Source organism: Sorex araneus, chromosome 3, assembly GCF_027595985.1.
Source record: "Sorex araneus isolate mSorAra2 chromosome 3, mSorAra2.pri, whole genome shotgun sequence".
Lineage (NCBI taxonomy): Eukaryota > Metazoa > Chordata > Mammalia > Eulipotyphla > Soricidae > Sorex > Sorex araneus.
The window spans coordinates 92,908,695-92,934,926 of record NC_073304.1 but is presented as its reverse complement, the minus strand read 5'-3'; the positions used below and the strand labels follow the sequence as shown (position 1 = coordinate 92,934,926).

Here is a 26,232-nt window from a genome sequence, read left to right as displayed (position 1 = left end):
GAAGCTTGACTTTATTTGGAAATTGAAAACATAGCTAGCATCTGTCAAAGTTTAAGAAGCTGGTGATTTTTCTTTGAGGCTGCATTCATTTAAAAATATATTGTTGGCCAGGACTTCCAAAAGGTAAGAAGCAAGAAAGCCTATCAGTGCAAATCAGGCACTCAAGACCTCTACGTACAAAACACTCAGGTAGAAATGGGTAGAGAGTTTGGGGGCTGGGCGGATAGTAAATTCTCCTAAGATCTATTCTGGAGCTGCTGAAGCCTGTGTTCTTTATCTGCTATGCATACAATCAAAAGGCTGTCAGGTGATATATTAATAAGTTCCTGATTGAAAATATTTCTGCATATACCCCTCTTGTTCTCTCTGCCTTTCAGAACCCTTGTTAGTGTTTTGAATGTTTTCTACATCTGCAGAGATTCTTTCAAGGATTGCAATGAAAAAAAATCTTTTACTTTAGCAGTTAAACATCCAGTATGATTTAATCCTAGCCTTATTGTTTACTTTGTGAGACAAGAGACAGAGACATTCTCATTTATCCGAAGGTCAGATACCTGTCAAACTCAAGGATGCAAGCACAACTGAATGTGATTCTAGAACATGAATCTTGGCAAGTGGGTAGGTCAAAAAAGCTGTCAGAGAGCACCCCTACATTTTTATCACAGAGCAGTTTTAAAGGATGCTATTTCATTGGTACGTTTTTCTAACCTTGGTTACTTGATCATTTCAGGATAGGATGGTGCTTATTAAGTCTGAAAGCCTAAATTACAAATTCAGAAATGTGTATATAATCACGTTTGTCTTTTGCAATCACCTCACAAGGAAGTCAACCTTTCCCCTCATAAACCTCACAAAACTTATGAGGATATTGGAGGCAGCTGGGTGTGGCTTTTATGGGATGAGGAGAAACACTTCTTCCTTGGGACTACTGTGCAGAGGACGGGTCTGTTCATCTGTTACTACGATCCTCTCCATTTCCTTCTTTTCCTTGAAGAGGCTCACCAACCACAGTGGCGCCTTAGAGAGGAGAAAGAAGCACGCAAACTAAAGCTATTGAGCATGCCTTGCTTGGTTATATAAGTTCCTTAGCAAGAAGGAGCTGAGTATGGTCCAGGTGAGTAGTTTGCAAACATTAGCGGTCAATGAATCTCTTGATGCACTAGCAAAAATGCAGAGTCCTATCCTCTCGGATTCTTCTCCTAACTCTAGGGTTGCTTGAGAAGCATACACGTTAACAATAATGTCGGTAAGTTTTATCCTAGACATATGTGGTCATTTTTGAGAAAAGATGATACTGGCTGCCAGGCCAGGGGATAAAAGGACAGGGCAGCTGGAAAAGACTCTGTAATTAGACAATGTCAGCCAGAGTGGAGGAAGAATTCAGTTGCATTTGGTTGAATGGATTCAGATTCATAGAATAAAGTCCTGAGATTCCCTCAGGTCCTCAAAGAGTTTCGATGTTCAAGAGTTTCCTATTTCCTGCTTTGCCTCAATATTCCCAACAGGGATCTAAAGAACAAATAAGTCATTTCTCCCATTAAAAGGGACATCCTCTGGGTAATCAGAATTCTTTGGCTTTCAGTGAGAACAAGCAAACTACGAACCAATAAGGATGAACGCCATGGCTATGACAAAGGTGAGAATGTATCCTCTCAGCGGCTCATTGTTCTTCCCATAGCCCTTTGCAAAGAACTGCAGAGCTTTGTAGATGTTGTCCTTGCACAGGGCCTAACGGGAAAGAAGCGGAGAAATCTGTCATTCTTGTCTATGCACAGTCATTTTCCCTAGGGGATATGAAGCAAACAGATTTGGGGAAAGACAAAGTAGTACACAATATGAGGCACAAGTTAATACAGCTGTTTATCATTCTTTATATTATTTGAATCGATCTTGACTCTGTGACAGACATAGCATGTGAGCCAGATGCAAATGTTAAGTGGTTTCAGAAAGGATGGAAAACGGTTCCCAGTAAGTTTGAGTATGCAGAGGACAGAGCAGCAGGGAGCAGAGGAGGTCCCCTGTGCCTGGGTCACCTGGAACACTTTGGGGGCGCTGACGAGGGAGGCCAAGGCAGAGGAGAGGGTGGCTGAAAAGATGCCCGCAGTGATGAGGGGACCAAATCCAGATACCATGCTCATAACCTGGGGAAAAGACAGTCAAGTAAGGAGGAGGGTCCAACAGACAGTTTAAACATACACGTGGTCATATCTCAATAAAAATACTTCCTGTTCCACTTTGTGTGATTTGGAATCTCCTTTATAAGTTCAGTGCTCTTAACCAGGTTGGTTTTATTTTATTATTATTATTATTTTACTTTTTGGGGTACACCTGGCGATGCACAGAGGTTAGTCCTGGTTTTGTACTCAGGAATTACTCCTGGCAATGCCGGGGGACCATTTGGGATACTGGGAATCGAACCCGGGTTGGCCGCGTGCAAGGCAAATGCCCTACCCGCTGTGTTATTGCTCCAGCCCCATTAACCAGGTTGGTTTTGCTTTTGAAAATTTTTTCCCTGTCCCTGTTTCATTTGCAAGTCGTTAATATTTTGGTTTTACTTTTAATCCAAAATGGAAGCAACCTTTTTTTGGTTGTTGTTATTTTAGAAAAGTGGCAAATGCTCAGTGCCACACATCTAGAAGATACTGGAAAGAATAAAGGAGGAAATGGTTTCAAGAATTTTGACATTTCCTCCTTTTGCTCTTTGTGGGCATATGTTCCTTTGATGAGAGGAAATGGTATCCAGCAGAAAGTGGTATTTTAATAAGGTTTGGGGAGGGGCTCAGCTGTTGACCTTCTTTTTAAAGTCATTATTAGTCTTTCTTGTTCTTCCTGCACATTGAAGCTTTTCAAACTTTTGCCTGTTTCCTGTGCTCATTAAACATAATTTCAAATCTGAAACCTGATGAGATTCTATCAGTGTAAGTCATCTTTTCAAATAATGACTTTAGCTAAGCTAATTTCTTTTATCCCATTTTTTAAAAATTTATTTTAATGAATCACCATGAGATACAGTTACAGACTTACTGACTTTCATGATTGTGTTTCAGTCAAACAATGTTCTAGTACCCATCCCTCTACCAGTGCTCATTCTCCATCACCAATGTTTTCAGTATCCCTCCCCCCCACCGCATCCCTTTCCACCCCCTGCCTCTGTGGCAGGCACATTCTCTCCTACTCTCTCTGTCCTTTTGGGTGTTATGGTTTGCCATACAGGTATCAAGTATCCATCATGTTTAGCCCATGCATTTACTATGCTGAGCGATTCCTCCAACCATCACATACTTAGTGCTCCTTTCTCCATCCCAGTTAACTTTTCCCCCAGTACATGAAATTGGCTTCCAAGCCATGGGGCAATTCTCCTGACTCTTATTTCTACTGTCCTCAGGTGTTAGTCTCCTATTATGTTACTTTATATTCCACAAATGAGTGCAGTCATTCTATGTCTGTCTCTCTCTTTCTGACTCATTTCACTCAGGTAATCTCCATGTTGAACCACTTGCATGCAAATTTCATTATTTTATTTCCCCTAATAACTGCATAGTATTCCATTGTGTATTATGTACCAAAGTTTATTTAACCAGTCATCTGTACTGGGCCACTAGGGTTTTTTCCAGATTCTGGCTATTGCAAGCTAATTTCTTTTTGTTGGTTGTTCAACTAGATGAATGATGCTTTCATGATAAATTTGCTTCTCCTCCTGCTCAGAAATCATTCAAACTCATAGGCTTCAAGTTCCATAGTTCTCCCAGTTTCCCTTTTCTCATGCCCCTTATTTACATCCTTTTCTGCCACTCACAGTTTCCTTTTTGTCTTTGTCTTCTGGGCATTCCAAGACCCTATGTGTGAAATGCTCCTCAAGTGCAAACAGGCTGAGTTTCTCATTCTCCCAACCTTAAAACTTTGCATAGTCGATTGGAAAATACATAATATTGCTTGGAAAAGCTTTCCCTGGTGATACAATTTATAGAACAGTCTGATCTTCCCCACCCCGGTCAATGTAACCTCAGGATTTGCTTCCACATCATGCCCATATGTGTCCCTTCCCTCCCACAGAAAATGTGCTCTGCTGAGTAGAAATCAATTAGTAACCGACCAGCTGCACAGTCAGAAATTTCATCACACGTGATATTCTAAACATGAAAACATGAGTAATAAGCAGAATTCTTATAATATATTGTTTTCTGCAGGTCGAACCTGGAAATTGTTCATCAGTCCATACTGACATGGCTCGTGTCGACATCTTGAGAAGTCATAGCCCAACCCACAGGCTGCTGAGCCATTGCAGTTCATCCCAGAAATGATGGTGTCATTCATGCTCCCAGTGGCATCTCGGACCACACAGGCTCCTGGGGAAACAAAGGTGGCTTGTCATTCCTTAGTAAACCCTTGAGATCTGAAAACACTGTCACTGTCATCCTGTGGCTCATCGATTTGCTCTACTGGGCACTCATAACATCTCCATTTTGAGACTCGTTACTGTTTTTGGCATATCGAATACGGCACAGGTAGCTTGCCAGGCTCTGCCATGCAAGTGAGATACTCTCGGTAGCTTGCTGGGCTCTCCGAGAGGGGCAGAGGAATTGAACCTGGGTTGGCCACGTGCAAGGCAAACACCCTGCCGCTGTGCTATTTCTCCAGCCCATCTGAAAACATACTAAGTTTAATTTGAGTTTGAACAGTTCTCTTACCTATCCTATCCCATTATCTGTCTGATATTCATTGTCTGGCTTCCCAGGCCATAGTCCTTGGAAATTTCCATCTTCTGAAGCCTGGGATTATCCTCCATCCCTAACAAATTGCCATGTCTAGTGCCTTGGGTGGTTTAAATCCAGGCTGAAACCTAACCACCCTTTAAGGGGGTCAAGATGTTCTTTCTTAAGTGCATATGGCTATAATTTGCATGTAATACACATTGAATTTGTATTTCCTCACTTAAAGCTACTTATTGGACTGTTTTCAATAATTTGTGTCTGTAAAAGATCCTAGGGTAGCATTGTAAATTTCTAATACTTAAGAGAACTTATCCCTTGTCTTTCACTGTATCACTGTCATCCTGTTGCAGGCACCAGTAACATTTCCACTGTTACTGTTTTTGGCATATCTAATATGCCACAGGTAGCTTGACAGGCTCTGCCTTGCAGCCTAGATACTCTCAGTAGCTTGCCGGGCTCTCGGAGAAGGGCGGAGAAATTGAACTCAGGTCAGCAACATGCAAGGCAAATGCCCTATCTGCTCTGCTATCGCTCCAGCCTTTCGGGATGGTAGTAAGCTATGCTGATCGGGTGTCCGCACTAAGTTCAGCATCAATATGGTGACCCTCCGGCAGCAGAGAACCACCAGGTTGCCTAAGGAGGGATCAATTGGTCCAGGTTGGAAACTCCCTTGTCTTTAACAAATAATTTTTTTGTGTGTAGATTTTAAGCAGTTATTCTACTTCCTATGCAATTTTAACAGATTAAATAAATACACATAAATTTTGGGATATTAAAATGTTGCAGGTAACAAACATTGATGGTCAGATATTTATCTGCTTAACTAGTTCATCATTTTCTTTTCTGTGGGGGGTATACCTGGTGGAGCTCAAGGACCACTCCTGGCTCTGTACTCAGAGGCCACCCCTACTGGTGCCCAGGGAATCATCTGCAGTGCCTGGACTTGAACCAAAGTCAGCCACATACAAGATAAATGTCTTAATCCCTGTATTGTCTCTCTGATCCCTTAAGTCTATTATTTTCATACCTTTGGGTACTTCTGTTATTTCTATTATAAACATTATGTGATGGGTATTTTTGTGCTTCCATTATTTTTTTCTGTAGTTCAGATATTTTTCCCTCTAGGATAGATTCCTAGAAATGGAATATGGACTTAATCACTGATCTTCTTTATGCAGTTTTCTAACTAATCTCTGCTATAACATATCAGTCACATGAGAATTGAAATATGTGACTATAAGTGCTAAATACAGATGACTTTTCTGAGCTACCTAACGGTAAATAGCTTATAAACCAAATGCTCACCAACAAGCTATTCATTTTGCTTTTTGAACCCCACCTGGAATGAGTTCTCATTCCTTGCTAATAACTCGAGAGGACTCCGACAGGTATTAATGAATTCTTTTAGTCATAAAATTCACATTCTTTGAATCTGAATTCTTAATTATAGATCTTCAAGTTGAAAGAGTCATTTAAAATAACCAGTGCATGAATTTTGCTTATGTAGCCCTAAGAGGTAGCCTGCCAACTTCACCTTAAATACTTAAAATTATAGATATTGGTTACCAAACAAAACTCTCAATTCCAGATTTTACCTTTTTGCATTTATCATTTATGTTGAGCTGATTTTTATGAATAATGTAATTTAAACTTCTTTGTGATAGATCTCTCAAAATTCTCACAAAACCAAGCCATAAGCCATTATTTGCACAAATGACAGACCATGGACCACCATGACTATTCTCTTATCCTGGGAAAAGTATTTCTACCCATTGGGGAAAACTAGAAGAATCTTTGAAATTAGGTCTATAACTTTATTATTCCTTAATCTATATTTTGTGAAAGATAATTATTTGAGAAATTTAACTCTAGATCATTTCGATATCATTTAAAAATATTGTTTCTTAAAATATTGGAATGGGCTGGAGTGATAGCACAACGGCAGGATGTTTTCCTTGCACGTGGCCGACCTGGGTTCGATTCCTCCGCCCCTCTCGGAGAGCCTGGCAAGCTACCGAGAGTATCTCGCCCGCACGGCAGAGCTTGGCAAGCTACCCGTGGTGTATTCAATATGCCAAAAACAGTAACAACGAGTCTCACAATGGAAATGTTATTGGTGCCCGCCCGAGCAAATCGATGAGCAATGGGATGACAATGACAGTGACAATGAAAATATTGGAATAAAGTCTCTACATGTACCCAAACGTGGATGTGCAAAAATGCAGTTAACAATAGTGTCCAATTTACTCTATAAGGAGGCAGTGGGAGAAACAGAAATTTAAGTCAATTGTTTTTTCTGTTTTCTCCAGAAACCAAGTCAAAGCATTCTACAGGCACGTTCCCAATATCCCCTAGAGTAGACAGAGGACAACCAGGAAATGGCCTTCATTGAAATGGACATCAAGACCTCCAGAATAGATCTGTTTGCAGCTGTATTCCCTGGTGCACAAAGAAAAAAGAGTTTTCTTCCTGGAACATTATTCCACATTTGTTCCTCTCCTCCTATGGCATAAAAATGAGGTGACCTCCAACTAGGAGGAGGTGTGACTGCTGGCGGCAGGTAGAACAAAAGCCAGTTTAGGAACAGCAGGCAAATGCACACATTTTCTGCTCACTGAGCAATGTGGGGGCTGGCCGCCCACATGGCTGACAGCCAGGTCGTGTTCTGATCTCCTGCCAGTTGGTAACAGTGACAGTTCCATATTAGGGATGGCAGTAGAAGGAGGAGATATAGTCATCAAGCCTACATCCTTTGTCTTTGGCTAAGGCCTTTTTGAGTTTGGGGTTTGTTTTGTTTGGGTGTTTCTTTTGCTCCATTTTCCACCTGCCTCTGAGGCAAGGGACCACAAGGACTGGCTTTCTTTGTAAGTGGAATTATCATCTTAAGTAGCACAATGGGACGGGACCCTCTGTGTGCTCAGGTCAAAGGACAATCTGATTAGCTGTCTCCAACCTTGATCTAGAGATGCTTACATTAAAGCTTCATTGCATTCAAATACCTCCAGCACCCAAAAGAGGAATTTTAATTATTGCCTTTAAAAATGTTTCTCTTGGGGGGCTGGAGAGATAGTACAGTGGGTAGGGCACTTGCCTGGAATGTGGTTGACCCGGGTTCATTCCTGGTACCACATATGGTACCCAGAGCACTGCCAGGAGTAACTCCTGAGTTCAGAGCCAGAAGTAACTTCTGAATCTCACTAGATGTGATCCAGAAACAAATGTATTTTTTGCGGCCGCGTGATATCTTTATCCTATTTCTCCCTCTAGGAGAAACTGGCAATCTTCTGAGAGTTTCTTGCCCACATGGGACAGCCTTGCAAGCTTCCCATGGTGTATTCATATGCAAAATCCAGTAACAAGCTGGATCTCATTCCCCTGACCCTGGAGAGCCCCCCAGTGCAACATCGTTAGGAGGGCCAAGTCGAGATAGACTTCTAAGGTTCCAGGGAAAGGACGAAATGAGATGTTACTGAGCCCGCCCAAGAAATCGGTGATTAATGGGATATTGTATGTGATTGTGAAATGTTCCTACTTATGTTCCACTGAACACCTATTGGCTCTGATAAGTGAAGGACCACTGAATCCCTTGCAATTCTGGCATTCTGCTTCCAACTTACCGACGCAAATAGCAACTCCTATGTAGGCAATAGTGGTGATCAAAATTGCCAGCATGGTTCCTCTGGGGATGGCATCTTGGGGATCCTTTGAAAAAAGTAATATGGAAAATATGAGGAGGTGAAATAAGAACTTGAGTTTATCTGTTGTTATTTCTGTATTTTCAAATTTTAGTTTACTCTTCCCAAGGCAAGTTTAGAAAAGACCAAGCAAATGGGAAAGTAGTGAATCTGAGTTCTTTTTTGGACAATGGCCAGGCTTTTAGCAATGAATGAGGTAATCTGTCAAAGGGTCAAGGATGTGGCTCAGGGGCAAAACAGGGGTCTTGATAATGTATGAGGACTAGGTTCAATCCCAGGTACCACGAAGCAACAACTGTAAAACTTTGCACTAGATAGAAGAGGTCTTCGACTGTTCAGAAGTTCTTATAGAAAACTTCATTAACACCTCTCCTTCCTCTTTACCTCTTGTGATTCCAAGCAGATATATCAGACCGTATAGTTCGAGGAAATGTACAAGTATAACTGTCTCATTGACAATCTCTGTATGTGATCTTTGTTTTGTTTTTATTAAGCTTAGGCGTGCCTTTAAAATAAGTCACTTTTGGAAAAAAAATAAAAAAGAGGATCTACTTAATTCCCCAGTCCCTCAATTTTTACCATTTGGAATCTAGTTTAGAAAGTACTGTAACAGGTGATGTTTAATTTCCATAAGCAGGCATAAAAAGACAAATTTAACCTTTTACCAGAAAATGGGCTTTCCCCCCCTTCGCTTATAAATGTGTATAAATTTACTAAATAGAGCTCGCCTTGTATATAATGTACCATTATATATCCTATTTAGAGGGCTGAATCACATCATAATCAATTTTCAAGGAGGAAAACTTCTAAATAATTGAATTCAACTTAACAGGGATTATTAGATGGAGATTTTACTTGGAATAAAGTAGAAGTCAATAAGAATTGAATGGAACGAAATGCAATCTCTGCAGGCATTTGTTCCTCCACAAGAGAATGGAAGATTATCAATACAAATAGACAACCAATGCAGCCAACCAAAGTTTCAGTTTTTTAAAACTGAAATCGACTGATAAAAACTCATCAGAAATGTCAACTCCTGGTCCTGACAGTTGGTACAAGCAAGCAAATCTGTCATTCCACAGAAGAGGTAAACTGGCCTGACAAGACCATCTTGTGAGAGACCACACTTTCTGTTTCAGAAACATGTTTGTTAGGATATGTACCTACCTATTCTCCTTATTTTTAAATTCTTATCTCCAAAAATGTAAAAGTGAACATGGCCAGCAGTCATGATCACACAGAAGAACAAAGGCAGGCAGAGCTGAAAGGGGACCCTGCCACCTCCCAATTCACAGGGTGGTCCCTACTTAGTTTTACCAGATTGAGAGGAGTCAAGGAATTGGGGCACATGCTTTGCAGTCTAAGACCCCAAGTACAATCTCTGGCATCGTGGGGCCTCTCTCACTCCCTGGTGTCCCTCACGCAGTGTTGGGGAGGCCCCCCCTAAATTTAGAAAAAATATTTATTTTGTTGGTTTAGGATTTTATTGGAATCTAAGTGAAATGTGAATAATTGATTTAGGTGGGAATAAGAGGTATACATTCTAAGGCTGAGAAGTGGGGAGATGGAAGATTATTTGTCCCTAAAATATGAAACTTCATTTTACTTTAATACTAGTTGCTGGGCTCGAGCGATACCATAGCGGGTAGGACATTTGCCTTGTGTGCAGCCAATCTGGGTTTGATTGTTCCATCCCTCTCAGAGAGCCCGGCAAGCTACCGAGAGTACCCCACCTGCACGGCAGAGCCTGGCAAGCTACCCGTGGCATATTCGATATGCCAAAAACAGTAACAAGAAGTCTCACAGTGGAGATGTTACTGGTGCCCACTCGAGAAAATTAATGAAACACGGGATGACAGTGCTACAGTGCTAGTGCTAGTAGTTGCTTAAACTCACTTTTTCCTCACTGGGAGTGGTACTTGGTGCTCAGGGGCTACACCTGATTCTGTACGTGGGGGATATTCTTGGTGGTGCTCAGGGAGCCATATGCTAGTGGGGGTGACATCTGGCTGACCACAATCAAGGAGAACACCTTAATTTTTATACTATGACTCAACCTTCCCCCCCACACTCTAAAATTACTTAAAAATTTTTTTTTACCAAGGTCTGACTGGGCCATAAATTGGGCCCCAATATCTTAGTTCATGATATGTTCACGTTGCCTGGTCTGGCTACATTTTCCATAGGAAAGACTCAGGACTTTAAGAAGTCCTTCCTTCCTTCCTTCCTTCCTTCCTTCCTTCCTTCCTTCCTTCCTTCCTTCCTTCCTTCCTTCCTTCCTTCCTTCCTTCCTTCCTTCCTTCCTTCCTTCCTTCCTTCCTTCCTTTCTTCTTTCCTTCCTTCCTTCCTTCCTTCCCAAACAAATATTTTGTTTTGTTTTGTTTTGTTTTGGGACCAAACCTAGTGGTACTCAGGGATTTCTCCTGGCTCTGTGCTCAGATATCACTTCTGGAGGGACTCCAGGGATCAGATGGGCTGTCAGGGATCAAATTTTGGTCAGCTGCATGCAAATGTCCTACCCTCTATATTATCTCTCTAACCCAACTTCAACAAATTCTTATTTTTTATCCAAAGTTTTAGTTTCCATTCTCTCTAAAGTAACCCAAACTCTAATCTTTCTTTACCTTACTTCATTAAATATTGCACCTATTTTTCTTGTACTGAATGCAAGTAATTTACTAGGTCTGCTTTCTGAGTATGTTAGCCATAATCCAATGTTTCACTGCTGAAATGGCACCTTAGTTCTTTTGATTAGACTTGGCTTCTTTCCAAATCTTCTCCCAAATCACATATTTTTCCAGCTACATATTTACAGATCATCAATTAGTGTGCTAAAAAAAATTCAGGATGGAACTTGATAGCATATATTGTACCAACCACTGCCGAATGCCACTGTGGTATCTTAAAAAAGATTCTGAGACCCTGAGCAGGCAATAGCATTTTATATATCCCCTAGAGCATGTAGATAATAAATATTTATTAAGCTGAACCAAATCTCTTATGTTTTGATTATTTTTAATTTTAACTTCAGTGAGGAATTGTATCTCTAGCTATTGGGAGTTCCTGGATGCTTCCCCATATGTCCTTAACATGGCTGATCACTCCAGTCTTTGAGAGCATTTGTTAATGCTTCAAATAGCATTCTCCTTTCTTTCTTTCTTTTTCTTTTTCTTCTTTTTGGGACACACCAGAAAATGTACAGGGGTTACCCTTGACTCTGCATCCAAGAATTACTTCTGGCAGTGCTCAGGGGACCATATGGGATGCTAGTAATCAAACCCTGGTTGGCCATGTGTAAAGTAAATACTCTAACTGCTGCACTATCACTCCAGCCCCGCATTCTCCTTTCTTTTTTTTAACCATCTTTTGCTCTTTTTATTTATTTTTTAAAATATTGCAACTTTTTAAAATTTTCTATTGAATCACCATGTGAAAAGTTACAAAGCTTTCAGGCTTAAGTCTCAGTCATACAATGATTAAACATTCATCCCTTCACCAGAGCATATGTTCCACCACCAAGAACCCCAGCATACCTCCCATCCTCCACACCCCCCTCCCTGCCTGTGTGGCTGATGATTTTCACTTTACTTTCGCTTTACTTTGATTACATTCAATATTTCAACAGAAAACTCACTATTATTATTTGGAATTTTCCTCCAACAATCAGACTTGCCAAAACCAAAGTACTGTGGTAGTAGTACAAGCTCATACCTCTGTTTAGTGGGCCTTATAAGATGGCGGTCACCACACCGCTGGGGAAAGGAAAGGCCGAGAGTGAAAAACCTTTCCCCTCCCAGGCGGCATGGGGCCATAGATTAGTTCACAGTCTAGAGGCATTTCTGCAAGAAGCCGCTGGGTGTCGAAAGTAGTTAGTTGGCCTCCGGGATCATGGATTCAGGAACAGAGGAGCCGTTCATGTGCGGCCACTTGGGGTCACATCTGGGCGAAGAACAGCGCCAGTAACACCCCCCATCCCGAGATCTCCCGTGCATTTTCCTTTCTTAACTTTCATGGTGTCACTCTTTCTCTGTTCCCTCCAACTTCCCAGATAGCTCCCCTCTTGCCTCTTCATGGATCCTATTTCTACCACAGTACTTTGTTAATCTCCCCGAGGGCTATCTTGGTCCTTTTCTCTCTGCCTTCTAGCATGAACCCAGATAAATAAATCCAGGCCATTGCTTGAAACCCTCACCTCATTCCTTTCTAGAGCCACAGACTTATAAATCTAGCCAGCCACTGACATCTGTCTCCATTCTTATATTCTTCCACTTCAACCTCAGTTGTCAAAGTTAAGTTTCCTGTTCCTCATCTACTACGCCACGGAACCAATTCAGGAGGTTTTCAATAACATTAAAAAATAATAATAAAACAGGTCTGATGTAAAAATTTGAGGAGGAGCTGCGTGGTTTGTAAAAAAAAAGCAAAGAACTGGAGAAAATTGTGTGTGTCTTTGGCTGTGATATATAGCAGTCTCTTACTGATGATCATAAGAAAAAGCATCTTTGCCATTCCATCTTCCAACGCTCACAGAAACTGACCTCTTTGATCCATTTCCACTGCCACGGCCTTAATTCAGGCTCATATGATCACATGTCCAAACTACTGCTAACAGCCTTTAACTTATCTTCCTGCCTCTGGTCTTCCTACCATCACTAAGTACCTTTAATCCATCATCATGAACCTCAAGCAGATTCTCCTGAAACACATATATTCAATATTAGCAAGTGCTAGCTAACTGTACATATTAGCAAGTATGTACATAATAGCTAGTACATATTAGCAAGTACTCCTAATTGCTAACTTTATGAGGATTTCTAGCTAGCTTGAGGATAATATTCAAACTGCATTTTCTTTAATTTAAAGGATCCTTGTATTTTTTTATATTGTACGTAATATTATTTGTGGGCTGGAGCAATAGCACAGCGGGTAGGGTGTTTGCCTTGCACGCAGCTGACCTAGGTTTGATTCCTCCGTCCCTCTCGGAGATCCCAGCAAGCTACCAAGAGTATCCCGCCCACCCGCACAGCAGATCCTGGCAAGCTACATGTGGCATATTCAATATGCCAAAAATAGTCTCACTTGGAGACATTACTGGTGCCTGCTCGAGCAAATCGATGAGCAACAGGATGATAGTAATACAGTGAATATTATTTCTACTATAATGTTAGGGATTTTTTTGTGGGGGAAGGTTCGCAGTATCACTGAAGAGACCTGGAGGTCTTTCCTGGCCACATGCAGCCAACTGGGCCAGTGGTTCTGTACAAGGGCCCAAGGACACAATACTTCTCAAGTCCTGCAGTATCAGGTGCCATTTTGGCTACCCTAGCATGCTTGGGGTCTCCAGGATTATACCAGGTATTTCTGAGGACTTCCAGAGCTACGTCTAGTAGTGCTCAATAGGAGGCTGTGGGTTAAACCCAGGTGAGGAGCAACCCAAGCAAGCTAGTGCCCTAAATCCTGTAATATCTGCCCAGTCCTGAAAATTCATTTTAATTGTAAGATCACCCAAATATCTTTTAAAATATTTTATCTGAGGTACTGCGGTTTACAATACTCTTAATGATAGGTCCTAGTACCAGACCCTCCACCAAATTGTCTGCTCCCTTCCACAGTTGTCTAGGGGTCCCCACTCACCATAACTTCTTATCTTTATCATAGTAAGTTCAGTTCTTTAGACCAGTTCTTAGGTTCTGTTGTCTTTGGGCATTTGTTATTCCCTTGCTATGTTTTTTTTTTTACATCCCATATATGAGAGATCATTATAGGTCCTTCTCCTGATTAAAAATGCAATTTTTTACAATAATTCTGTTACCACATATGCCCAAAAAATCAAGACAGGAATTCTTCTGCATTTTCTTTACATATAAAGTAAAAAATCAGAGACTTCTGGCCAACATATTAAACATTCTTTCCTAAGATTGCAGTCTTAAATTACATTGAGAGAAAGGAATTTTGAGCCTGGCATTTTCTGATGGGAGATCTGCTTTTTATCTTACTCCCAGAGCACTGTAGAGATGATCCTAAAGTTTTGAAATTTATAAATCCATCTCCCAATTCTAATACAAACTGGGTTCTAAAAGAGCTTAAGGGGAATCTGCTACTCCTTTTGTTATCGTTTTTTGTTTGGGCCACATCCAGTGGTACTCAGGGCTTACTCCTGACTGCACTCAGGGGTCATTCCTGGTGGGTTTGGGGGACTATCTAGGCTGCCAGGGATTGAGTTTGGGTCAGCCATGTACAAGGCAAACACTATACCCACTGAACTATTTCTCTGGCCCTCTCAATGTGATATTCTTTAATTTGCTTGTGGAGTACTGGTTTACAGCACTGGAAGTCAGTGAACTTCAACCCTTTTTTTTAAAAAAAAAAGTGAAACATAAAACTCAACCAATAGTTACATTTCATTACACAGTGATTCATTCTATCTATATCATTTTGGAAAAGCTAACTAAATTTTTCTGACCCTTGCGTAACTTTTCTTATGCTGTATCTCTATGCAACAATTTACCATACCATTATAGCCTTTAATATAAAAAAATCTAAATGCCATCATTCATTCAGTAAATTTTGAAATCTATCTATTTCTGAGGATATAGAGGATATAGCAATTTACAAAATGAAAAGCAAAATCCCATTTTTCATAAAGTTATAGTTTAGGACAATGTCTTCATTCTTATTTCCCATAGTTCTTTCCCCTTGCCTAAAAAGATTTCCACCCTCACTGGGGCTTCTCCAGTTAGAGCAAAAGAGACTTCTGTCTTTGGTGTCCCTATGCCTGACTGTTTTTCCTGTTTTCTTTATCTAGAATACCTTTGCATTTTATCACCAATAATCAATATCATTCTTTGCTCTCCCATGCCCCAAAATTACTTCTCTGAGGAAATAATCCCCAATGTAAAATTATCTCTTGAATTTTTTATTTCATAATCAACTTGGGCAATGGCCTATAGACAACTTAGACAAATTTCTTGACAGATCTTACAAGTACACTTTTTATCTTCTAACACTGATCATAAACCTATTGAGGTTCCTTCCTTTCTGCATACAGTAGAGGCAGGTTACTGTCCTTATATCCATTCTCACATTCCTCGTTTAATACTGTAGCACTGTCATCCCATTGTTCATCGATTTGCTCAAGCAGGCATTAGTAATGTCTCCATTGTGAGACTTGTTGTTACTGCTTTTAGCATATTGAATATGCCATAGGTAGCTTGCCAGGCTCTGCCGGGCAGGCGGGATACTCTAGGTAGCTTGTGGGGGTCTCTGACAGGGACGAAGGAATCAAACCCAGGTCGGCCGCATGCAAGGCAAACGCCCTACCCACTGTGTTATTGCTCCAGCCCAAAAAACCCTTATAATTTATTTAGGCACATGACTGCCCAGCTAGAGACTGGATTTCCCAATCTTCTTTGTAACTAATTAAGGCCACACACCAATTTCTGACCAATGGAAGGTCAACACGAAGATATACATGCAAATTTGAGAAGTTGCTTGTCCACCATTTTCTTATTCTCCTTCCTATGTTCTGAAACAGAAATTATTTGTCGTCCTGGATCTTGCAGAAAAAGGAAAACCCCAAGGGAATGATAAAAAAAATGGGGAAGCCATCTGGCTTTCAGGGTTTTCCTTTGAAACAGATGGTACTTAGCCACTGAATAACCAGTGAACTCAAAATTTTTGAGTTAGAAAAAGAACTGTTACTAGTTGTTAGGGACTATCATTACTTTACAAAACATTCCAACCAATATCATAACTAATACAAAGATCCCTATAGCACTTAACACAAAGTAACATGGGCTCTAAATAAATACCTATTAAATAAGTGATTATGTCTCTGAATTTAATGACCTAGGCATTCAACAATAAAGGGATTTTTGAGGAGTTTCATTTTCTACAGAATGTTTCAGTTTCTCATTCATTATGTGAATTAGAAAGAATAAAAAGAGAAAGAGTAGTTTTGACATGTTCTTCACTGATGATATTAATTTTGTTGGAAATGTGACACACTCTCAATGTGCCTTGTCCTCCTTACATCACTGAACACTCTATCTTTTTGGAGGGGGAACCACACCAAGCAATGCTCAGGGCTTACTCCTGCTTCTCTTCTCAGGGATCAGTTCTTGAGGGCTCAAGGGACCATTTGCTTGAGTTGGCCACATGCAAGGCAAGCATCCACCCACTATATGACCTCTCTAGCTCCTGAATACAAATTTTGAGAAAACTGTATGTCAAGGACAGCTTGGCATTCAAAAAAATCTCTTTAAAGGACCAGACAACTTTGCAGAAATCGTATAGCTTTAAAGAAACATGGACACAGTCAATATATACAACCTCTTATGGCACCCACCACCTGAACCTCCACCTCTCTGGATGGCAAGACAGAGGAAATTCATACCTCTAAGTCTCCTGAGATATTGGCACCAGCAAGAATTCCAGTAGCAGCTGGGAAAAAAATGGCAAAGACGGAGAAGAAACCTTCACCTTTTGTGAAGCTCGGCCCAAAGTTTTCTGCAAATATTGATGCTGAAACACAAAAAATTAGACAACTATAAAGTAGAGTTTCTCTACAGAGTAGGAGATACACTGGCATTTGACTTTGATATCTCTCAGTGCAAATGGGACCCTATATTCGAAATGAAATTAACTGGATTACAGATGTTGCTACAGCTTGAAGAAACTTATGTCACATTTACCAAAAGTCAAAATATGTATTTGAGAGTTTCAAATCTCTAGAGCATATTTTTATAAATCGCTAATTTTTGTGCCAACAGACTTAAATTGCCTGATATTTTTAATACAGATGATTGAAAAGGGAGGAAATGGGGAATTTTCATGTGACCATGTAGTGTAAATACATATACATGAGACATATTCACCTCTCTTTCACACACACGACTCCTTTGTCACGTGCATAAAAGCTGTAATACATTGCTTTCTTTTGTGTTTTTTTTTAAACTTGTGGCAAGTCTCTCAGCATTTTGCTACTAAAGTTAAAAGTCTTTTGCTTCTATATAGTCCTCTCAAATTTATATACCAAATTCAAGGAAGAATAAAATAGTGAGGAATTTTTCTCATAAGATAATACTATTCAACATAATTGTTTAAATGAAAAAGAAATGATCTAGAAGAAAAAAATTAGAAGGAAGAAAAATGTGGTCTGGAGTGATAGCACAGCAGGTAGGGCATTTGCCTTGCACTCGGCCGACCCGGGTTCAAATTCCAGCATCCCATATGGTCCCCTGAGCACCGCCAGTGGTGATTCCTGAGTGCATGAGCCAGGAGTGACCCCTGTGCATTGCTAGGTGTGATCCAGAAAGCAAAATAAATAAATAAATGAATAAAAAATAAAATAATAGAAGGAAGAAAAATGTGAACAAAAATTCTGAGATGATGAAAATGTAAAGAAATATTTTTTTCTTTTTATTTACTAGGAAGTTTTTGGACCACAATTGGCAGTGCTCACAGGCAACTCCTGCCTCTGTCTTGGGGGGTTGGTTCTGGCAGAGTTCTGGGGACCATGAGGTACCAGGGATTAAACCGGGGTCAGCTACATGCAAGACAAACACTTAGTGGTGCTCAGGGCTTATTCCTGGCTCTTTGCTCAGGGATTACTCTTGATGGGACTCAGAAGACCATATGGCATGCTGGAGATCAAACCTGTGTAGGTTGCATACAAGGTGAGCACAAGGTGAGCACTCTACTCACCGTGTATTGCTCTGGCTCCAAGATAAACATCTTAAGACCTGTACTATCTCTTAGGTGCAACAAATGAAGTTTTTAGACTGTGAACCAATGATATTTGCCTTGTAGGCCTGAGGCCAAGACTTCAATCCCTGGAACTGCTCCATGCTCAGTATGATCCCAGGTATTGCCACCAGGGTGATTTCTGACACTACAACAAAGTATGTGCTAACATTGCAAGCAAGTGTGCAACCACAACACAATGACAACAATAATGATGATAGGAAGAGAAAGGAAGGGCTGATGGGAAGGAAATTTGAAACGTAAAAAAAAAATGCAGCAAGAACTGGAAGAATGGGAAATAATAGGAAGGTAGATAATATTAAAATGCAAAAAAAGGACCACCAAGATTATATTTTCAAAGGAAAAGGAACAGGAATACATAGTTGATATGACACAATAAGTATATAAAATGCTGACAACTGAGTGAATGTGAAGAAAAATGTAAAAAATGCAAAATCTCACAAACAAAAAAGTAGTTTGTGAATAAGCTAAAGTAGAAAACTGGGAGATTAATGGAAGAATTAGTGGAGTAAACTAGAGGAGAACAGATGAATTTCATGCCCAGTCTTACAATCACAGAATACTGTCCTGAATAATGCCTATAATCTTTGATGCTTGAAAACCTGACAATGATGGTTAACTACATAATGAAAGAGGACTGGAATGTGAAAAAACCTAGTGGGAACGAGACAATGACTATGCTTGATTTTAGTGTTCTTAGTGGTTGAATAAACTGAGTTGTGTTTTCTTTCCCTGTCTGAGCAGTCTCCTTATGATCTTAAATTGTGAAAGCAATTTGTCAGGCTCAATTAAGTTTTCAAATCACTTTCATATACACTATCCTATTTGATTCTCAAAATTCCCTCTGAAAGTTATTATGATCACCCACAATGTAGCGATAAACTCCAAGGCCCAAGAGTGTTAGGTTGTCTTGTCTGGCTGACAAGCAGGAGAGCTGAGACTCATTCTGGCTTTCTTGATTCCAACTCCAGGCTCTTCCCTGAATTTCACTGGGATTCTAGTGGCAGGGGTGGGGGTTATAGGGATGATAACTGGGGAGGAGGGACAGGCAGGGAAGAACCATTTACCACAAAGTAACTCACACATACCTTGGTAATTAAAGAAACCTCTGGACTTCTTCTCATTGTTGGATGGAATGACGGTTCCAATGAAGAAGTTTGCAATAGCAATGAGAAGGATGATCAGAAGAATCACTTGAGCCTGCAATGGAAAAGAAAAAGGAGACCAAATTAGATGGATGCATCAAGAATTTTAAATAATTATAAATTTGAAGGATCCCCTGAAAAAATTCTGTTCTATTATTACTGTTACTACTAGAACTGGAGAGGTGATGCTTGCCTTGCATGTGGTCACTCCAGTTTGACAACTGGCATTACACAGCCCTCCAAGCATCTCTGACTACGGCTTTGGAGGCCCTTGAGCACCATCAGGGTGGCCTGGTAGTTCCTAAGTCTGCAGTGTCTTATCAGCGTCACATCCTCAGACCCTGGCATTGAACTGCCAGCCTCATTGAACAGAATTTGTGGGAGTAATCCCTGAGCTTCCTGAACATACTGCTTGAGAGGTCCTTTTTGCCCAAACTTTTCAAAAAATTCTATTGCCCATAGCAGGTAATAAATGTCTTCTTGTAGAAAGGCATTTTAATAAAACTTATTTGATCTGTGCCTGTAAGATGGCATTGCTTTGTCCTTTTTCCCCTTGCAACAAGGAGCTCAGGTTTATCCCGGTCACACCCATCAAGGTGCTCCTGCGTCATCACTCCCATTCCTTTGTTTATCTGTAACTACTTCTCTATGCTTTCTTCCCCAAACAGTTAATCAGCTTCCCCCCCTAATCAGACTGTTAATTTGTAAGGTCAGATCTTTCTAGGAAACTGAACTTATATTGTAAGTTAATATTGCCTTTCTCCTCTCCTTATGCTTTTTGAACAATTTACTTTAAACCAATGTCCTTTTTGTATAGACATAAGAAGACAATATTATGCTTTTGTAACTTGGAATTTAATTGGCTTTGAATATTATTCATTCCTGGGCATCTGCTTTCTCGACTTAAGCCTCAGTTGCCCTCAGTTCCTAGCACCCCAAAAGTAAGGTCAGAATGGACCCAGGGCAAGCAGTGAGTTATGTGCTACCCTGGCATCGAGAAGGGCCTGGCCAAAGTGCCTAATTCTTTACTATAAATTAAGAGCTTGATCGTGGACAAATGCTGTCATGATCCAAAAGTAATGATGAGACTAGGACCCTGCTAGGGATAGGAAAGACTAATCTGGCCTGAGCACTGTAGTCTGAGATTGAGATGGCCCCAGGAGAGCAATTCTATAAGCTTAATGCATCTCTTACTGTGTCCATATAAAATGATTAATATTATGGATGCTTATATGTTTTCTGGACGAGGAGAGGAGAAACACACTCATGGGACTCTGCCCTTGGGTGGATGGTCCTCCTGAAGGAGAATCTGTCCTAGAAGCAGCATCCCCTGAGGGAAAGCACTTTACCCCTATTGATTGTGACCATACCTTCGTGTAATCCCCAACCCCCTCGTGCTGGGGGGATTTAACTAGGCTGTAAGAGTAGGTTGCAGGGAGAGATCAAGAGCCGGGAGAGAAGAAGAGAGAGAGACAGGAATGAATGCAATAAATGGCAACTGATCAATCAAACGGATTGGACCTCATTTTCTCCTCCATCTGCCCCATGGCCCGGGCCGCTCTGGTAGGGCGAGCAGCCCCGGATCAACCCCCCCAAAGCCCCAGATGTGGCCTACGGGGAGAGCCGCTGGGGCTCATCCCCCCGTTGCCCCCTAGCAGATGTTTTTTACATGTGCAAATGTTACATTTTCAATGGAGGTATGAGCATACTTAGGCATTTGAGGTGCCATTTCAGTAATATTTCAATTATGTGATTCAATCCCACCATTGTTGCCTCTGGATCTTTGTTGCTACTTCACTTTGTATCTTTCATTGACAGAGCTCCTGTAGAATCCTTCCCATTTTGACACTTACTGAGGAATGACAACAGTCAGGAAGAAAATTCTCCTGGCAACTCACACGGCAGATGCCAAGTTGCCAGTGTGTAACCCTTCACATGCAGTCTGGAAGGTGGGATGGGCCAAGTAGTCTTTGATCCTTCCACATTTCAAGTTCTCTATTGATCTATTTATTTATTTATTATCATTATGGAGACTATATGACTATATTCATTGGCGTTAAGAGTCAGCAGGACCACTCCTGGTGACACTGGGGTGGTAGAGATGTCGGAGATCAAACCCAGGACTTCATACATAAAAGACACATGCCCAGCCCCTCAAGTAATTTATTGACTTTGCAGTCACAAATTCTGTCCCCTCAGCTAGGAACACTGTTATATTATTCCCTACTCTACAAATAATGTCCTTCCCTCATTCTTTAAGCCATGGTTAACTTCAGAGAAATATTTTGTGGCTCTTGAGTTTAAAGAACAGCTCGAGCTCATGTAAAGCTCACAGTATAACAGATAGAGCCTTAATTTTGCCAAAATTATTTGAGTAAATAATGCTACCAACAATTATAAAAAGTAGGCAATACTATCATCATCTTAAAGATCAAGAAACAAGCATGAGAGGTTAAGTAATTTACCAAAGATTCACTGTCACTGTAATTCCGTTGCTCGTCGATCAAAAAATCGATGTCCCTACCTGCTACGTCACCCACGGGTGACTTTCGTGAAGCGGGGAGGAGAAAGACGGTCACTTTCTCTCCCACCGCCTCAAACACCCGGGACCCACGGTAACTGGGTTCTTGTCTCGCTCGTGGAAAAGAATTTCAGGAGTAGACAAGCAGTGAAGTAAAAGATTTTATTCAGAGATTTCTAAGAGAGGGAGGAAGGGATAAGTAGAAAAGAAAAAACCAGTAGGAGTAACGCGCTCAAGAGAGAACGCGGGCTTCTCCAAGGGTGGAGGAAGCCTCGAATGGGCTATTGGGCTGGTTCTTATAGGGTTTCTCCAACCTGCCCTCACGTGGGGGCTTCTTTCCAGGTGAAAGTCCGTTACCAGGGAGGCTGGGTCAGTCTCAGGATTCTCCCTCCTAGAGGCTTTGTTAATCTGTTTCATTGCCAAGGGCCTTTCCCTATCTACCTACCTACATCATATTCCCCCCTAGAGATTTCCAAGGGAGCATACCTCCACAGCAGATTTTCCACGGATTACCTCCTTCCTCGCGGATTTCTTCACTGCAGTCCCTTCGTGGTCGCCAGATGATGTATATATATATATATATACATATATATATGATGTATATATACATCATATATATATGTATATATATACATATGTGTATATATATATACATATACATATGTATATGTATATATATACACATATGGAAGAGCCTGGCAAGCTCCCCGTGGCGTATTCGATATGCCAAACACAGTAACAATAACAGGCCTTATTCCCCTGACCCTGAAAGAGCCTCCAATTGTTGGGAGAGATGAGTAAGGAGAAGCTGCTAAAATCTCAGGGCTGGGACGAATAGAGACGTTACTGGTGCCCACTCGAATAAATCGATGAACAATGGGATGAGAGTGACAGTGAATCTTTGGTAAATTACTTAACCTCTCATGTTTGTTTCTTGATCTTTAAGATGATGATAGTATTGCCTACTTTTTATGATCATTGACAGCATTATTTACTCAAATCTCTATGATTTGTTGCCTACTGTCTTAATTCGATCAAATATGGTGTTGTAATTATGGAAAATGGGTAGGAAGGGTCTTAAGGTGCACCAGGTGACCAGAAAGCTGCCTGGCGGTTGGATAGTGGAGGTCAACTGCTGGGGCTGGGTCCCTTGGGGCGGGGAGGGTTCTCACCCGTCCCCCTCTGGGGCACCCTGAGTGAAAACAGCCTGGCATGGAGTCCCTTACCAAAGATTATATTGATATAATCAAAGTCAAATCCAAGGGCCATTTTGGATGCTTGGGATTAAGCTCAAGTTGACTGCATGCAAGGAGATGGCCCTCCCAAGCTCTATTATTTCTCCAACCCCTGTGCTTTCTAATTTATCTACTAGCTTATTTATCATTTCCTCAAGGTGCATATGCTCATCTAAGGCAGAAACTGCCTGTTCTGATCATACCTGATGATCCAGAGTCTAGCCGGATGCCTAGCTCACAACTGGAACTTAGTTAATGTTTTCTGAATATGTGAATTGGTAATGCACAGCGAATGCTATGTACAAATGCTTTCTATCATCTCATGTAGGTGAGAGGCTCATGCTATCTTTTCACATCCAGTAGTCAGTACCCATGTCTCCAGACACACAGGAAAGTTTCAACTGCAATGGTCACTGCATAAACTTAAAGATGGGCAGAAGACTAGTTTCCCATTATTCTGAAATTCATCAACAGTTTTACTACAAGTCAAGACAGATGTTCTTTAGTGCCAGGATCTGTAATGCCCTAAAACAGGCTGAATAAGTGTTGGGCTTCAGAGAATGATAGCTTCCAGTCCATTAGCTTCTCACCTTCTCCTAACATACATGTAATCCTTTTAGACTTCAGCACCTATGCCTAACTTGGGAGGAGAGGCAAGGAATGTGACTTTAAAAAAAGGCTTCTAGCATACACAATTACTGGAATCATAGGGGACAGTGCCTGGAGATGGCAGTGTAACTGCAATGAAGGAAGGACAGACATAGACCCAATTACACGAACTTTGAGCTGTGAGTGTCTAGAAGGACCTTGTGCTCTGAGAGTTTGCTGTGGCACCAGGTGCTAACTTATAACTTAGAACATAGCAGGTAATAACAGTAATTCTTTTTTTTTTGAATGTGAGGTTATTTCTATTCCTATAATTTCTTCTGGACCTGACCAGCAGTCTTTGATAGCATCATTTTGAAAAATTTACCTTTGCTTCCCATTCCATTCCAGCTACTGAAATTCCCAAAAGAATCACCACTGTGATGGAACCTATTATTCGGATGTCATTGGTTGGATCCACCATCATTGAATCACTCTCCTATAATAAAAGTAAAATCATAAAAATTACTAGAAAAGGTGTCTTTCTCTCCCCATATGATGTATGATAGCAGTAAACAGTCAGCATATATACTTTGTGCTTATGCCTGGCGCCCTATAGGTTAATAGGCAAAATGAAGTGCTCATACATGTGAGAAGAGAAATAATATAATTTTTTCTCTGATAATATGTCTTATACTCAAGACTGGGGTTGGAAAATTTAGAAATTTATTCTAGTCAAATATTTTGGAATTATTGCAATGCTAAGTTAAAATATGCTATATATCACATATACATTCTTTGTTTCAGACTACTAACTAGTATTTTTGTGTGAGGGGAAATCTTAGAAGAACAAAACTGAGTGGTTTCCTATGTCATGGTAGGATAGAGCTATTTCATTAAAGGACAAACTAGACAACAAACTATAAATTGCATTTCTAGGAGATAATGTATCCTATGAACTATACAATCTGCAGATTCATATATATAGAATATTGTCAGTATTATGGGAGGTGGACTAGAAGTTAGATTGTATATCAGCTATTTAGCACACTCACAATATAATTCAGACTATATACTATATATTATGGGGATATATATAAGTATGTGTATATCTACACATTTATATGCATATATGCACACAAATATATATACCTAAACTGTGTCATACCTTGTTTTTTTTGCAGTGAGTTATTCTAATGTTTGAACTCACTTTTCCTTTAGAAATTTACAATTATATTAGTAGTATTACTACTGAAAATAATACCCATTATTTATCTGATGGTTACAATTTTATATAGCATTTCATATGCATAATTTCATTATATTTTTACCACAATTTTATTAAACATATAGTATGCTCTATAGAACAATTCTATATAGCATATGTAGATGAGCTATTAGCTCATATTAAAGATCTGGAATACAAGGTTCAGATGAATAGAGGGACTTATTCACAGTGTCTCATTCATGAGCACCAGGACTCTATGTCAGATTGATGGCAACTAGAGGTTTCCTTCAACTGTACCCAACTTCTATAGCCCATAAAATATATTTGTTCTCGTCTTTCCATTAAAAGATCCCCACATGTCCTAAAAGAGAAAAGTGAGTCAAATTATCTGGCGTGGCAGAAGAAAACAAGCTTTTTATTACCTTCAGAAGATCTACCACAGTCTCAGCAAATCCCACAACATACATAGCAACAGCCACTGCATTGGCAAAAGCAAAGATCAAGCCTATAGACCCACCAAACTCGGGCCCTAAGCTTCTGGAAATAAGGTAGTAGGCCCCACCTGAAACAAAAAATGAGCAGACTTTACACGGAGAATAGATGACACATAAATTATTTTGATAAAAAGATGGCAACTTCCTTGTGACTTTAGGAATAATTCATGGTGCTTCTTTTAATGACTTAACCCTTCCCTTTGGTATATAGTCTACAATAGAACTATCTTTTGACTTAGCAAAATAGACGTTATTGGAACCTAATCATATATAAAGATTACATATAACAAAACATAAGACTTAATTGAAAAAAATGTGCTTTGTCTGAAAATATTTCACTGAAGAGTTCAAATCAATAATGCAGCAGAAAATTTTACAACTGAAATGTTTAGGAACAGGCAGAACTAGGCAGAAAGTGCAGTGGGTGAAGTTTATCATTGTTCTAACTTATTTTTGGGTATAGTTTGCTGGCATATATTTTCACATTTTTTATATATTCTTTTCTGCTGTAATCTTCTGGCTGCATAGAAAAGATTTAGTGTATTTCTGTGCATTTCCCTTTTTATAAATTAGGTTTGATAGCTGATGTTTTGTATCTCAAAAAGGCAAGATTATTGCCAAATAAAAACCCCTGTTAGTAAAGGGATGGCAAATGGGAGTAAAGGATGAAAGGTCTTGGAATATTTGCTTCTCCCTTAGACTTTGAAAAGGTGATTCTTTTTGACTATACATGTTTGTGCACACAAATGACTAAACTGGACTAACTAACTCTTAGAAAGATATTGACAGCAGATTACTGAACGTAAAAGGAGACTATTTATTGAAAGGCCTAGATAGCTAGATGATACCATA

The 26,232-nt window shown here is 40.2% G+C and overlaps 1 protein-coding gene across 3 annotated transcripts in view; it reads right to left on the bottom strand.

The window, feature by feature from the left end:
- Positions 1 to 26,232, bottom strand: part of SLC12A1 (solute carrier family 12 member 1) — a 111,585-nt gene that overhangs the window by 60,223 nt on the left and 25,130 nt on the right. For all 3 annotated transcript variants that reach the window (XM_055131928.1, XM_004609652.2, XM_004609653.2), the window contains exons 5-12: positions 25,309 to 25,448; positions 24,047 to 24,157; positions 19,261 to 19,372; positions 16,803 to 16,930; positions 8,330 to 8,414; positions 4,195 to 4,346; positions 2,034 to 2,141; positions 1,605 to 1,728 (exon numbers count right to left, since the gene is read on the bottom strand). In XM_055131928.1, the coding sequence (XP_054987903.1) occupies positions 1,605 to 1,728; positions 2,034 to 2,141; positions 4,195 to 4,346; positions 8,330 to 8,414; positions 16,803 to 16,930; positions 19,261 to 19,372; positions 24,047 to 24,157; positions 25,309 to 25,448 (960 nt within the window). The remainder of the gene's footprint in view (positions 1 to 1,604; positions 1,729 to 2,033; positions 2,142 to 4,194; positions 4,347 to 8,329; positions 8,415 to 16,802; positions 16,931 to 19,260; positions 19,373 to 24,046; positions 24,158 to 25,308; positions 25,449 to 26,232) is intronic.